This window comes from Labeo rohita, chromosome 10 (assembly GCF_022985175.1).
Source record: "Labeo rohita strain BAU-BD-2019 chromosome 10, IGBB_LRoh.1.0, whole genome shotgun sequence".
Taxonomy (NCBI): domain Eukaryota; kingdom Metazoa; phylum Chordata; class Actinopteri; order Cypriniformes; family Cyprinidae; genus Labeo; species Labeo rohita.
Window position 1 is genome coordinate 14,095,275 of NC_066878.1, and position 15,787 is coordinate 14,111,061.

General features: G+C 37.9%; 2 protein-coding genes across 8 annotated transcripts in view; both read left to right on the forward strand.

Annotated features, from left to right (window-relative positions):
* Positions 1 to 5,157, forward strand: part of nsd3 (nuclear receptor binding SET domain protein 3) — a 30,136-nt gene extending 24,979 nt beyond the window's left edge. For all 7 annotated transcript variants that reach the window (XM_051120878.1, XM_051120884.1, XM_051120885.1 and 4 more), the window contains one exon: positions 1,754 to 5,157. In XM_051120878.1, the coding sequence (XP_050976835.1) occupies positions 1,754 to 2,040 (287 nt within the window). In that variant the 3' untranslated portion in view covers positions 2,041 to 5,157. The remainder of the gene's footprint in view (positions 1 to 1,753) is intronic.
* A 931-nt stretch (positions 5,158 to 6,088) lies between these two features.
* plpp5 (phospholipid phosphatase 5) lies at positions 6,089 to 13,511 on the forward strand. The gene is given in 9 exon segments (XM_051120384.1): positions 6,089 to 6,255; positions 9,440 to 9,552; positions 9,804 to 9,912; positions 10,031 to 10,121; positions 10,624 to 10,687; positions 10,885 to 10,892; positions 10,895 to 11,008; positions 12,749 to 12,919; positions 12,996 to 13,511. Coding segments are annotated over 8 exon segments (798 nt in total). The 5' UTR covers positions 6,089 to 6,255; positions 9,440 to 9,481; the 3' UTR covers positions 13,166 to 13,511.
* Positions 13,512 to 15,787: the final 2,276 nt, after the last annotated feature.

Genomic DNA, 15,787 nt, shown 5'->3' on the forward strand with positions numbered 1-15,787 from the left:
TCTGACAGTTGTCACGCTGTGCCGCAACAGCTAAAGTCTGTCTACACTGGACGCGACAATCAGTGCAAATGATTTGAACTTTGTGTGACCACGTCATAAATAGAACGCGGCAGCAGTTTACTGTCGAGAATTTGTCGTGTCGCGCCGCATCCAGTGTAGACAGCATCATTGATTACAGTGGGTTCTACTGTATTTTGTCGCGTCACACCGCGCCGCTCACGCCCGGTGTAGACACGGTGTATCAATTCATGGATAAAATGGCTTGAGAACACGTCTTGTGTGATGAGAAGATGCTGCAAACCCTGTTTTGGTTTGAAAACTCCAGGGTTGCATTTCAGACCAAAACAGAGACTTCTAAAAACGATGGCGTGGCTGCCCACATTCACTCTGCGTATTCTTGACAACTGTCTAAAACAGTCAAACAAACGCCAGTGTAGACAAGGATCGTTTTTATTTTAAAATGCCATTTTAAAACGAAAACCACTAGTGTAAACAGTGCTTAAGTCTAAAAGTATAAAAGGTGATGCCACTGTCCTGATATTATGGAAAAAATATATGAAGAAAAAATTATTAAAAGAATGAAATTAGAAAAAAGTAGTTTGGCATAATCTTTTATTTATTAGGGGAAAAACAGCAGTTAAAATATACTGTAGCTGTTCTTAAATAAGATTTATAAAATGTATATTTTTTCATTTATTTATAAAATTATTTATACGGTGTTTCTGCATTTTGACAAAACCTTGTCATGTGGTACAACCAACAAAAAGGAAAAAAAACAAGAAATGTAGATCCTCATTTCTGTTTTAAAGTTTCTTAAAATATCAGATCATTTGACCTTTTTAATGACAGAACAGGTAAAGTGTCATGTGGTGCAACTCCCCAAAAACAGTTATATTTATGATACATGATTTATATGATATTTGTAATACTTTACAGATAGACAAATGTTTAAAATCTTGGACAATTTTTAGGATGTGCACTTACATGTATTTGGGGTGTGAGGATCAGTCATTTTACTTGATGGTTATTCCAAATTGACCTTTTTAGTAATTCAACTAAAACTTTTCTTGAAAATGGTAAGTTTTTCAGAAAAAAACAAAGTGTGTTTTCGTTTTAAAATGGATAACTTTTTGCTACAGTTATGCCTGTTGTCTACGCTATTCTGGCATTTTCAACCCTTGAAAACTGAGACTTTTGAAAACGGGGTTGTTATTTGGGGTTTTTGGAAACTCCATTTTACTTGATGGTTATTCCACCTTGACATTTTTAGTAATTCAGTTCAAACATTTCTTGAAAATTGTACGTTTTTCAGAAAAAAAAAGTGCGTTTTTGTTTCTATAGATGGTTTCGTTTTATTTTTCAGAAAAAAACAAACACATTTCTAAGAATGTAATGCATGTTTTGAACTAGATTTTTGTTTTTTTCCCCCCTTTAATTGCCTTTATTGTGATAGTACTGTATGTAGACAGGAAAGTGGGAGCGAGAGAGTGGGTTGGGATCGGAAAAGGTCTGCGAGCCAGGACTCAAACTTGGGACTCCCAAAGCGCAACAGCACTGGCCACGAGACTATCAGCGCCAATCATATTTATGATTTGCTGTTGTCCCAGTTACACTACATCTTATAATATCTTAAATATGTTAATGATGTTGCATCTATTAATTATAAAGAAATTGCCAACATAAGGGCAGCACAAGCTCTCTCCTGAGCCATATTGATGTTGTGTGATTGATTCGTTTCTTTTATATGTCTCAGGGCGATGGGAATGCCCCTGGCATCAGTGCAGCGTGTGCCAGCGTGCCGCCGCCTCCTTCTGCCACTTCTGCCCCGCCTCCTTCTGCCGAGAACACGAGAGAGGACAGCTGGTAGTGTCTGCCTTGGACAACCGGCCCTGCTGCTCAAACCATGACCCCCAGAGACCCTTAGGGCCTCAGGCTAACCCCAGCCAGGTCACTGTAAAGAAGGAACCGCTCGAACCCGCAGACGAGGGAGACGGCAACGAGGAGGAAGAGGACGACGACGAAGTCGGAGAGGGAGAGTGATTGGGCCAAAGCACCGAAGAAGCATTGAAAACCACATCAAAGTACACGAAAGGTCAAAATAGAGTAGATACATGCAGCTAGCTTGTTCACTTTTTAATTAAACTAAGTGGACTTGATAAACTGGGTTTGATTCATTCCAAATCTACAGCAGCTGGTATGAATTTTTTCGAGCGTATCGCAATTTACGGCCTCATGTTAAATTCATACAGGCTTATATAACAATATAAGCTACTCACTTCTGGTTTTCTAAGCAAAATTTCACAGCTAGTTCTCACTGTTTTTCAGACGTGCTCAGTTTCGGCAAAAAAAAGAAAAACCTTTCGGTCAAAACGACGGTATCAACATCTACGGTACTTAAAACACTCTATAAACACTTTAAACCAAGAACTTTATTTATGTACCTCATGTAAATAGCAAAGACTGTTGTAATACGTGTCGGGCGCAACCATTCGCCCCTCGCCAGTAGGATTTCACTACATTTCTCAATATGAACCTGTCGTGGTAACATCTGGAAAAAAAAAAAAAAAAAAGGAAAAAAAAAAAAAAAAAGACATACGAGGTTTGTTCAACTGCCGCCCCATTCCAGTGAGTTTGTGATTTGTAAGATATATAATCATTAATATATTTATGTCGATGTTTACATCCATTCACAATGTACAGTATTATTCATCTGTATTAGTCAATTTGATATCACTAATCGTATTGTTGTATATGTGCCCTTTTTGTCAGCAAAACTGCATTATTGCTTGGCCGGTACTGTATTGCCGTCACCATTCGGTCCATAGAGTAACGACGCAGCATAATTCAAAGTTAAAAGTGTTAGAAATAACCATCGGTCACCGAGAAGATCAATTCTGACGTGTACAAACGGTAACGTTTGATGGTGTAGTGTTAAGCCACATATACTCCAAACACTGCCATGTGTCTTAAAACGAATATTTACCATTGTGAGTATTGAACAGGTGCCAGTGTGTATATCAACTACGAGGAACCCGTATCATTTTTTCTGAGCAGCGCTAGTTGTGAGACTGTGAGTACAATCTTTAATTAATGTGATTTTTCTTTTTTTCAGTTTTTTTTTTTTTTCCTGTTTACATTTGTTTCCAAACTGTAAATATAATCAGATTTACTGTTATGTTTTGAGTAGTTGAGATTCATATTTCACACCTAGTATATTGCTGTACAGTCAAGACTCATTGCAAAGGTATCAAATCGTACCTTAACCCGCACACTTTTGTTTCTCATCTAGCTACGTTCGGTTGTATTAACACACGCTACTTCGCTAAAACCGAACGTGGGAGGGCTGTACGATTTACGGCAGAGTGTAGCATAATCCTCTCTGTGACTGTACTTGATGTGAATCTACTTAAACTCAATAGCTTTGACGCCTGTGCTGTAAAGTGGAGCTGTTACTCTCTTGTTACTGGTAGCTGTGCGGTCGTGCTGTGCCACAGTTTGCACGGATGAAGAATCGATCTCGACGGCTTCGGCACATGGGCTTTGTATACTTACTCGTTAGTCACTTCACATAGACCACAGTACAAGTATTATACGTGATGGCACCACCAGTATGTTTGTCACTTTATGGAAAGGAGGGAAAAAGCGCTGCAAGGTTTCATTTTTACTTGAATCGTGTCCATTTTGCCTTTGTTCAAGTCTGTATTTATTGTTTTTTTATGTCTCGCAATGGAGTGTTATTTGTGGATATCTGTACTGGATTCTTGCATCCGACAGCAAATTTAAGGAATTCTGACGATTTGACTGCCAAACTGAGATTTGTATGTTTATGGAAATACTGTATGCGCTTACTTGCATCTGCATCTTTGAAACATGGAAGGCATTTTGGGTCTCTCTTGTGTGGAAGCCTGTTTCTACCACAGAATAAAAAAAAGATGGAATTCGGAATTATGAGAAAAAATAGATTTTTTTTTTTAAATAGTCACTATTATTCCATAGCAGAAACAGGCTTCTAAACTTTTGTTTTTGTTCTGATATGTGATATTTTTATAGTTTACATTATTTTTATATAGCTTACTTTTATTTTTTTAGAAGTCATAGGCACTTTTCTTTCCGAAAAACACCAATATTTGCCCTTATGTTTATAATGAAAAATATCAAGAAATTGCAGTTGGCAGGATGCAAAGCACATGTTTTGCCTGGTACTATACTTTTTTACGTATACTTTTCTTTATTTGGCCTTCTTTTTACATGTTTAATCACATATAGATGATCACTAGAAATTGCCAATGACTTTTTCGGAACGGCCCTTCATTTTCTTCAGCGCCATTTGTTTCTGCAGCGGTTCAATCACTGATCTGACTGTAATTGATTTGTCGCTATATCGATTTTGCCGCATCAACTGTTAGAAGTGTATTACCTCCATTGATTCCAGTGTTTGGTGTCAGTGCACTGTACTTTGTGTACATTTTTTTATGTGTATTTGGACGTGCCATTATCATTTTGTGCTATCCGAGCATGTTCTTTGTTGCTTAACTAAATTTGCTAAAGGTGGTGTCCTACCAGCTTACTTTTTGATTTCTGTGTACTGATTTCACATTCCTTTTAAATAGACTGTTTACTAATTCTTGCTACTGAGTTACAGAGTTTGTGTAAAGATTAATGTGATATTGTAATATTTTTCACCATGCGCATTGAATCACATTACACACTCCAACTGAATAAAACTTATCCTAAATGATATGGCTTGGGTAGAATGTATGTCCTCTCCAAGTTTTCAAATGATGTACTACTCATGGATAGAAATTTCTCTGGCTATGTTACGTAGCCTCTGACATTGCATTGTGTAAGAGAATGATGCTTGATCAACTGTACATAGCTGAAAGCTAAAAAAAGAAAAGAAAACAAAAAAAGAACTCCATTGTCATTATATTGTAGTGTCATACGAATGCTTGTAATATTGCTTCTGAATGTTTGTGAACCTAGAAACATTTTGTACATTTCTTGTATTTTATTTGACCAACTTTTGAGATGTATTTCTTCAGAATTCATAATTTATTCTGAGAGTACTTTAAGCAACATTCCACAGATTTAAACGTTTTCAGACTTGCCTGGTTTGACTTCAATAAACTGTAATGAATGTTCAAGTGTTTCTTTGAATTCGCATCTGAATTGAGTTTGTCACCATTGACGCCGTCTCATATTTAGTGCTGTATGATAAGGCTTTGCTAAATGTGCATATTTTTGAATACGTTCATTTAAATAGGATCCAGTGGCTGGGAAAATTTGCATGTGCAAAAATTTTCAAAGGTTGGGGCTGTGACAGTCTCTAGAGGGCGTATGGTTCATGATAATCTACGAATGATGTCCGAATCGATTCTTTTGAATCGTTCGTGATTCAATGATACATACGAGTCATCGCGTCCTGTTTTAAAAATTAACGTTTAGCTAAATATTACTGCTATTTATCGCTCATTTTCCCATTAATTTAGTAATTTTTTTTCTTTTTTGGAGCCAATGCTTCATAAATATTATCAAAGGTTGTCGTTTTAATAAAGTGTAATATACTTTGAAAGTGTGTGGTATAGCTTAGGTAATGTTATGTGGTGTGAGGACAGCTGGTTTTCAGAAAAGTCAACAAAGAGAATTTTTAAGAATGTTTTTGTAATAATCTCTGATTAGTTTCAGAATGAAATTGATACTTTTTTTAAAAAAAAAAAAAAAAAAAAATGTCAAAGTCAACAGCCGTTGACAATCTACCTTTACATTAGCGTGATTCGCGAATCGGTTCGCTCGAATCAGTAAAAAGAACCGGTTCAAGCGAGCGATTCCTTCGCGATTCGGACACCGCTGAAAGCACTGACGTGTTATGCTAGTGAATGGACTGCCTCGTCAGAGCTCTTTATCGCTGCTCAGTACGGCGCTCAGCTCCTGTTGGACATGTCAAATATATATGACAGACATCACGAAATTCTGCTGCAGTGGCTGCTGTCAACAGCCGACAAGGCGACGGTCTAGACGGAAAAGAAAAGAATCCGAAGGTCGGTATTCAACTCCGAACTGGAGACAAAAGACGGAGGATGCGCGATGTCGCGTTTGCGGAAATGTTCGTAAGCAAATATCACAGATGTCGGCGCGACTGGTGGCAGCACATCTTATAGATCAACAATCAGTTTGTCTCCCGTGACACACTCTCTAGTGGTGCTCTGGTTGTTTCACTAGGAAATATCGATCCTTACTTCCGTGCTGGAAAAACTGGTAAATCTAGCTGTGTTTTCAAACGTGGTAGCTGATTTCTAGTTGGTTTAAGTTGTAGACCGTCTTAGACCAGCAGCAAACCTGGCATCTGTTAATGCTGGTTTAAACTCTAGTAGCATCTTGGACCATCTCTTAACTATCTTCCAGCTGTTGGTGCCATCTTAAGGTGGTTAAACAGTTTGGAGATGGTTTCTAGCTCGTCCATGGTGATTATTAGTTGGTGACCTGCAACATGAGAACTACTAGCTGGTTAAACTTGGTGCTCAGGTTGGATATGGAAAATGGTAACTGGTCAACCAGCTTGTAATGACCATAAAAGACCAGCTGGAAACCAACTACCACCTTAAACGAGCTTTTGTAAGAGGTCCATGCTGAGAAACTGTTAAATATAGCTATATGTTGAAACATGGTAGCTGGTTTGGTCAAAGCTGTAGACCATTCTAGACCAGCAACAAACCTGGTATCTGTTTATGCTGGTTTAACTCTAGTAGCATCTTGGACCATCTTATAAATTATCTACCAGCTGTTCATATCATCTTAAGGTGGTTAAACAGTTTGGAGATGGTTTCTAGCTCGTCCATGGTGGTTATTAGTTGGTGACCTGCAACATGACAACTACTGGTCATATTTGGCACTCATATTGGATTTGGAACATGGTAACTGGTCAACCAGCTTGTAATGACTATCATAGACCAGCTAGAAACCAGATATCATTTTAAACTAGCTTTTCTAACAGAGTTCCGTGCTGGAAAACTTTGTTAAATCTAGCTATATTTTGGAACATAGTAGCTTGTTTGGTTGAAGCTGTAGACCAGCAACAAACCTGGCATCTGTTTATGCTGGTTTAAACTCTAGTAACATCTTGGATGATCTGTAAACTATCTACCAGCTGTTCATACCATCTTAAGGTGGTTAAACAGTTTGGAGATGGTTTCTAGCTCGTCCATGGTGGTTATTAGTTGGTGACCAGCAACATGAGAACTACTAGCTGGTTAAACTTGGTGCTCAGGTTCGATTTGGATAATGGTAACTGGTCAACCAGCTTGTAATGACCATAAAAGACCAGCTGGAAACCAATTACCACCTTAAACAAGCTTTTGTAAGAGGTCCATGCTGAGAAACTGTTAAATATAGCTATATTTTGAAACATGGTAGCTGGTTTGGTCAAAGCTGTAGACCATCTTAGACCAGCAACAAACCTGGCATCTATCAATGCTGGTTTAAACTCTAGTAGCATCTTGGACCATCTCTTAACTATCTACCAGCTGTTGGTACCATCTTAAGGTAGTTAAACAGTTTGGAGATGGTTTCTAGCTCATCCATGGTGGTTATTAGTTGGTGACCGGCAACATTACAACTACTAGCTGGTCATATTTGGCACTCATATTGGATTTGGAATATGGTAACTGGTCAGCCAGCTTGTAATGACTATCATAGACCAGCTAGAAAACAGATATCACCTTAAACTAGCTTTTCTAACAGAGTTCCGTGCTGGAAAACGTTGTTAAATCTAGCTATATTTTGGAACATGGTAGCTGGTTTGGTTGAAGCTGTAGACCAACAACAAACCTGGCATCTGTTTATGCTGGTTTAAACTCTAGTAACATCTTGGATCATCTGTAAACTATCTACCAGCTGTTCATACCATCTTAAGGTAGTTAAACAGTTTGGAGATAATTTCTAGCTGGTCCAAGTTGGTTATTAGTTGGTGACCTGCAACATGATAACTACTAGCTGGTTATACTTGGTGCTCAGGTTGGATTTGGAATATTGTAACTAGCCAACCAGCTTGTAATGACTATCATAGACCAGCTAAAAAGCAGCTACCACATTAAACTAGCTTTTTTTAGAGTTCCATGCTGGAAAACTATAAATCTAGCTGTATTTTGAAACAATTTAGCTGATTTCTAGTTGGTTTAAGTTACAGACCGTCTTCAAACCTGGCAACTTGTTTATGCAGTTTTAATTGTGTATATACAATCTTGGACCATCAACAAACCATCAACTACCTGTTCATACAATCATAAGGTGGTTAAATAGTTGGAGAGGATTTCTAGCTGGTCCAAGGTGGTTATTAGTTGGTGACCAGCAACTAAACAACTACTAGCTGGTTATACTTGGTGCTCAGGTTGGATTTGGAACATGTTAACTGGCCAACCAGCTTGTAATGACCATCATAGACCAGCTAGAAACCAGCTACCACATTAAACTAGCTTTTCTAAGAGTTCCATGCTGGAAAACTGTGTTAAATCTAGCTGTATTTTGGAACATTGTAGCTGGTTTGGTTTAAGCTGTAGACCATCTTAGACCAAAGCCAAACCTAGCTTGTTTATGCTAGTTTTAACTGTAGTATAGACAATCTTGGACCATCAACAAACCATCAACAAGCTGTTCATACCATCTTAGATGGTTAAACTGTTTTAGAACATGGTAGATGGTATCTAGCGGATCCAAGGAGGTTGTTAATTAAGGACCAACAACAAACCAATTACTAGTTGGTCATACATGGTAGTCAAGTTGGGTTTTGGAACATGGTAACTGGCCAACCAGCTTGTAATGACCATCATAGACCAACTAGAAACCAGCTACCACCTTAAACTAGCTTTTCAAACAGAGTTCCATGCTGGAAAAACTGTTAAATCTAGCTGTGTTTTGGTTTGGTCAAAACTGTAGACCATCTTAGACCAATGCCAAACCTGACCATCTTGGACCATCAACTAGCTGTACATACCATCTTAAGGGGGTAAAACTGTTTAAGAACAAGGTAGATGGTTTCTAGCTAATCCAAGGTGGTTGTTAATCAAGGACCAATAACTAGTTAGTCATACTTGGTGGTCAGGTTTGTTTGTGGTACATGGTAATTGTTCAGCCAGCTTGTAATGGTCAACATTAACCAGCTAGTAACCAGATACAATTTTAAAATGGACTTTCTAACAGGGTTCTGTGCTGCAGGTGCAATAAATGTAATATTAAATCTCCTTTTAAATAACACAAGTGGTTTATTTCCTTTTTGTTTTGGGTTTATAATACTAACCAGTTGAACTGTTACATTCCCCATGGTGGTGGAAGCTTGTTGGTTGAAGTTGATTTTGGATGCGTTAAATTTTTAGATTTTTAATTCCATCTTTGTATCTGAATTTCCAATTTCAGCTTAATGCAACAGTCATGCTCCACTTTTTTCCAGGTTTTAGGTGAAGGTGTCGTCGATGACAAACCGGGACGAAAGATGAGGAAGAGTTTTGATAATGGCTTTATTGGTGAAGTTATTGTACGGCTGCTGCTTTTAGCTGTTTTTCTGTAAGTACATATTCTGCTTGATTAAAAATAAGCTGCAAATCTTCAGTTACATTTGGCCTTAACATTGGCCATTTATAACCTGCTATGCTAGTTTTTTGTTTATTTTTAAAGAACTGTCACCCAGTAAAGTGAGTGACAGGTTCTCTCGAAGTTGTGTGGGAAGATTTTCCAGTCTCTTGAGCTGTGCCTGTGTTTTGTCTGTTTTGTGGAGATGAGGATTGTTCTCTCAGGCTGTTATTATGCTCTTGTAGCGTGACTGAGGAGCTTCCTCCCTTCAGCCGTGAGATCCAGCCTGAGGAACTCTGGCTCTATAAGTTCCATCCCGTCAAAAAGGACCATGTTCCTACCCGCCTCATGTTTGTGAGTGCTTACAACTCATGTTCAGCCACAAAAATTCATTTGAATATAAAATGCACGTGTGTGAAGAAGATAATCGGGAATCTCATTACTTTTTTCTCTGATTCACTTCTTGAAACAGTCTATCGCCCTCTTCACTCCATTGCTGGTTATTTTCTTTTTTACCTTACTGAAAAAAGGTGGAAATGGAGATGTGAAAGAGGCATCTTTGGGTAAGAAATATGTGGAAAGTACTTGCATTACATTACTGAATTGAATTGCATTATGGCACCTTATATATATTACTCATGCATTTGTGTTTATATATATATATATATATTATTAAATTATTATTATTATTTTTTTAATTAAATAGGTTTAGTTTTCATGGTTATAAATGTATGCAATTTCAGCAATAAAAATGTTCATTTTTCTAAAAAGGAAACAAATTAGTTGCTAATTTTAAGAGACCTATGTTATTTTCTCTTGTATATTTAGTTTAGTAATTATTCTATCCGATTAATCAATGGAATAATTGGTAGAATACTCGGTTACTAAAATAACCGATAGCTACAGTCCTAATATATATAAATATTTTGAGTGATGCAAAGCATTGTGCAATATAGTTGTGTTGATACTAATCAGAAGATAAAGAAATAAATGATCAAATAATGATCTCATAATCTTCAGTGTTATTGCTAACAGCAGTCTCTGTATGTCATTTGTATAACACAGCTGTTACTTTGACCCTGGTGTTAAATGGAATTTTCACGAATGCAATCAAGCTAGCTGTGGGCAGGTGAGTGAATGACCTAATGTTATTACAGTGCTAACTTCACACAATTACATTTTGAAAATCTCCCATTGACTCCCATTAAGCAATAAAAAAAACAAATGTGGAATATTGGAAACCTAGGCAAGACTTGTAGGGGGGACTAGATACCATCTGGCCTAATTCTTTTTCCCAATAAACTTTTCTTTCTCTCTCCCTGCCAGGCCACGACCTGATTTTTCTACCGTTGTTTCCCGGATGGCCAGATGAACCCAGAGCTTCACTGTAGTGGTGACCCAGATGTAGTAATGGAAGGCAGGAAGAGCTTTCCAAGTGGACACTCTTCCTGTAAGAGCAGCTGTTGGGTTTATTTAGTGGCATTTTTTGTCACCATGTCACCATGAAACACTATTTAAAAAGTTTTGATTCTGTAACTGAACATTAATAAATTAATGCATCCTTGCCAAAAATATATTTTTAAAACGTTAAAAAAATTTTTACTGACCTGAAACTTTTGAATAGTAAAAATGCAATAGAATTATATCCCGGGTTCAAGCTCTTTAAGGCATTTAGGTACATTATTTAGCAAGCTTGTAACCAGTGATTAAAAAGCATTTTTGGCAAATCCAGGTAATTTACCATAGAAATATGATGTTTTTTTTAACGATTCTGACTGTTATAGCGCCAGCTGTGGTCTCCTTTAAACTTTGCATGCTTGTTTTGAATCACCCGTCGCATGTGCTAAGCAGGTTTTGTGAAGTTTTGAGTTTTTCTTTAGGATTTATAGGATTTTGGGTAAATTTGGACAGGCCCTTTTTCTAAAGGACCCTGTTATAGCCTCCCAAAGGGTAAATTTCAACATTTTTTTAAAAATTATTGGCCTAGAGCAGGGGTGGCGAACTCCGGTCCTGGAGAGCCGCAGCCCTGCAGAGTTCAGCTCCAACCCTAATTAAAACTCTGCCCTGCCTGTAGCTTTCTAGTAACCCTTCAGACTTTGATTAGCTTGTTCAGATGCGTTTGATTAGGGTTGAAGCAAAACTATGCAGGGCTGCGGCTCTCCAGGACCGACGTTAGCCACCCCTGGCCTAGAGAGTCCAGAGAATTTTTTCTGGATTGAGCAAAAAACCTAGGTTTTTGACATCTGCTCAATCATTTAACTAACAATTTCATTGACAGCAGTGTTTCTAGAGGCAAAGTTGTCCGGAATAAGGAGCTGTATCGAATATTGCACGTATGTGCAAAAACTGCATAATGTACAAACGTTTACGGCTTTGAAAAATGCGTTATCGCCCCCCCCCCGTGGCCGATTTCTTTCAAATTTCTCTCAGACCTTTGGGGCTGCGAATCAAACAGGCCCACCAAGTTTCATTCCAATCGGCCTCTGTTGACCCTGTCTAACAAGTAATCAAATTTGTCGGCCAGTGGCGGCCATGTTTTTTGAGATACGCAAATGTCCTTAGACACCTTTCACACTTTGGACCAAGACCGTGCACACCAATTTTCATGTTAAAAGGACAAATGGTTGCACAGTTGCAGCCAATTTTGTTTTTTCCCTCTAATAGCGCCACCAAGTGGCCAAGCTCCGCTTTTTTTCTGTGACCTCAGATTGAGCTCTTACATAAGTATTCCAAGTTTGGCAAAGATATCTCATTCCGTTCAGGAGTTCAGAGGCATTTTGCTAAAAGTGGCCAAAACCTTTTTGGCACCCCCTTGCAACAGTGAGTTGAAAGTTGAAAGATAATTTTTGATATTCACTCTACAGAGAATCTTTCTGCAATGGTTTGATTCAGATCAGGCGAAAAACCTAAGACTAGTTCGCAAAAGTATGTTTTTCAAAAAATATGAAATACCCGAAAGTTTTGCCAAGGTCATGATCGCCAGCCCTCCAAGTTTCAAGTCTCTATGACTTACAGTTTGGTCTGCACGATCAGTTTTACATGGAGATTGCTGATCTGTGACCGTTCTAACAATTATAATAGGATTTCAGTATTTTCAATAGTGAAATGTGCTTGAAACCCTAAAAATACTGCTTTATATTGTCAAAATGTTCCATTGCCTGTGACTCTAACAACGTTTCTCTTGTCTTAGTTGCGTTTGCTGGTCTGGGCTTCACTGCCCTTTACTTGGCTGGGAAGCTACATTGTTTCAGCCCCGTAGGCCGTGGTAAAGCCTGGAGGTTGTGTGCCTTCCTCACCCCCCTCCTATTCGCCGTCATGATTGCCCTCTCCAGAACATGTGACTACAAACATCACTGGCAAGGTGAGATCCATGCCATCATCACTTTGCTGCCTTTTCATAACCACAATGCCTGACATGATCTCCCGTTCTTTCCCAGATGTGCTGGTGGGATCCCTTCTCGGTTTGGTCTTTGCGTACTTATGTTACCGACAACATTACCCAGCTCTCAATGACACAGACTGCCACAGACCCCTCCGAATGAGAGAAGCGACGGTTCCTGCGCAGGAGCGCAAGCAGGCTAACCCAGGCTACCTCTTACCTTTGTAGGAACCTAACCAGACCAACAACCACATACTGTGTGAAAGTTTACCAAGCCATTTGCTGCGATAATGTCAGTTTTTTTTGTATGTGTGACCCTGTCAATCAACGAGCACTTCTCGTTTTTTGCCTTCCTATACTATTTTAGACATTCACAGTGAATGTTTTGTGTATTGTAGAGCTGTCTTTTTGACATTTGTATCTATCAAGCTTTTTGAAGTTTATATGTGAACTATCCTGGCGACGAAATATGTGAAAACAGCCTCTAGGTCAATTTTAAACTTTCCAGGCATATTTATCTATACACGAAATCCCCTGATATCTTTGTCAATAAAGTTTGTGATGATTTAAGGTATCATCTGGATTGTGATGAAATCATTTGATGTTTTAGTGTTTGTCAAAACTGCTTGCTATAAGGAGACCTTTGGTCTGTGTTATCTGTCCATAGATTAGCTAGTGCCATGTGGACATCACCTCAGGGAGTCTCCTGGAAGTGAGTCAGTGATGTTTTGATTATTTTTTTTTTTTTTTTTAGAAATGTTTGATAAATTATTATCTGACATAAAAGACTTGATGTTTTGCACTCTAACTAGCAATTAAAATAATGTCATATTTTTAGCATAATTTTTAAACTACACAGGTCTCTTTAGGTTTAGGTTTTCAGGTTAATGTAAGGTTTTAATTTTTATAACTAGAAACGAATGTTCCCAGAATGGAATTTTTAACTGAGAAGCTAATAAATTCTTAAGAATAATTGGTAACTAGTGTTATTTAAGATATTAGCCTAACATTTCACCTACATGACCGGAAATGATAAGAACAAACCACAAACGCCTTTTGTTTCTCAGACAGTTTTTTTTTTGGCACTCTTCTTTTTGATGTGTTATAACTTTTGGCAGTATATATTACCAGTTAGTACAGGCCAAAACATGATAATAATTGCTTAATTATGGCTAAATTATAAAAGCTTATTTGTGGCTAAATTTGTAACTTGTTAATTGCAAAACTCTTGTGTAGATTTTATTTGATATGACATTGCAAAAAAAAAAAAAAAAAATCAATTTAAACTATTCAGTCATGCTGTAATAAAGTGTTGCAAACCTGAAAACCAGAAAATAAAAAGCTTCAAACAGAATGACCATTTGAAGAAGCTCATATAGAAGGTTTGCACTTACATCACAATTTGATCAGTTACCCGGATGAGCGGCCATACTGGCAACACTCTGATGTAAAACATCAACACTGATTGCACAGTTAATGTACTACTGAATACGTTGTTCTTCTAATTTATGCTGTCAAAACCACTGAAAAACGTGTGCAAGCTGCTAACCCTGTTGAAAAAGCCAGCATATGCTAGTTAGGTATGTTTTAAAGCATGGCTGCTGGTTTGAGCTGGTTTAAGCTGGTCATGTGCTGGTCCTAAGTTGGTCCTGAGCAGGAGCTAGTTGCTTAGGACCAGCACATGACCAGCTAAGGACCATCTTAAACCAGCATAAACCAGCAGCCATGCTTTAAAACATACCTAACCAGCATATGCTGGATTCTTCAACAGGGAAATCATATAGAGAAGGACTTAGTATGTCAGGAAAGGGCGCAATATTTTGACAAACTTATGTTAATAGGTTGTAAATATACATATGAGCAGTATTAAGATGTTAGCCTAATATTTCACCTACCTGACTGGAAATGAATAAAACAAACATGAATGTTGTCAAGATTCTGACTGGAAATTAATAAAACAAACATGAATGTTGTCAAGATTCTTACCCTGCAAATCCTGGTCAACGACAAACGCCTTTTGTTCCTCAGACAGTTTTTTGCTCTCTTCTCCTTGATTTGTTATAACTTTCGGCAGTCTATAGTACATCAAATGTTTTTCCTGTTCAGTACAGCCAAAAAGATGACAATAACTGATCATTTTCAGCAGCAATAATCAGCAAAATATGCAAGTTTCGTTCGGTTTAGTGGCATTGTTTACATTACCCTGGTGAAAAATCCAGCATATGCTGGTAGGTATGTTTTGATGCTGGTTTAAGCTGGTCCTTAGCTGGTTTATGCTGGTCCTTTGCTGGTTCATGCTGGTCCTTGACCAGCAACATGACCAGCAAAAACCAGCAAAGGACCAGCTTAAACCAGCATCAAAACATACCTAACCAGCATATGCTGTTTTTTTCACCAGGGTAGGTGCCGCCAATATTACTGATTGATGACGCCTCGTGAAAACACTCTTATGTATGACTGGTTTGCATTTTGGTTTGCACTACATTCTTGTATTTGTGTGATTTAAGATCATGATTCCAAATGTAGAAAATATAAATAATAAATAATGAGTAGTGTGTGTCCAGTATGTTGCATTTTCTTGTCTACCAGTTGTTTACAATAATATTAAAGTTTATACACACATTAAAATGTAAGTTCATTGTGGTCTTTCTAAATATAAACTCTAAAGGAAGCATTGTGCAACACGCTGAAAACTGAAGAATATAAATGAGTCATTCATTATTCTGACTTCAGTTAGCATGTGATGATGCACATAACAATTTCAAACTCATTGACTAATACTAACCCATCACACCAGCTGTTGCTTACTGGTGGTCATTTCAAAATTCCCCCTGTCAGTCGACCTTTAGC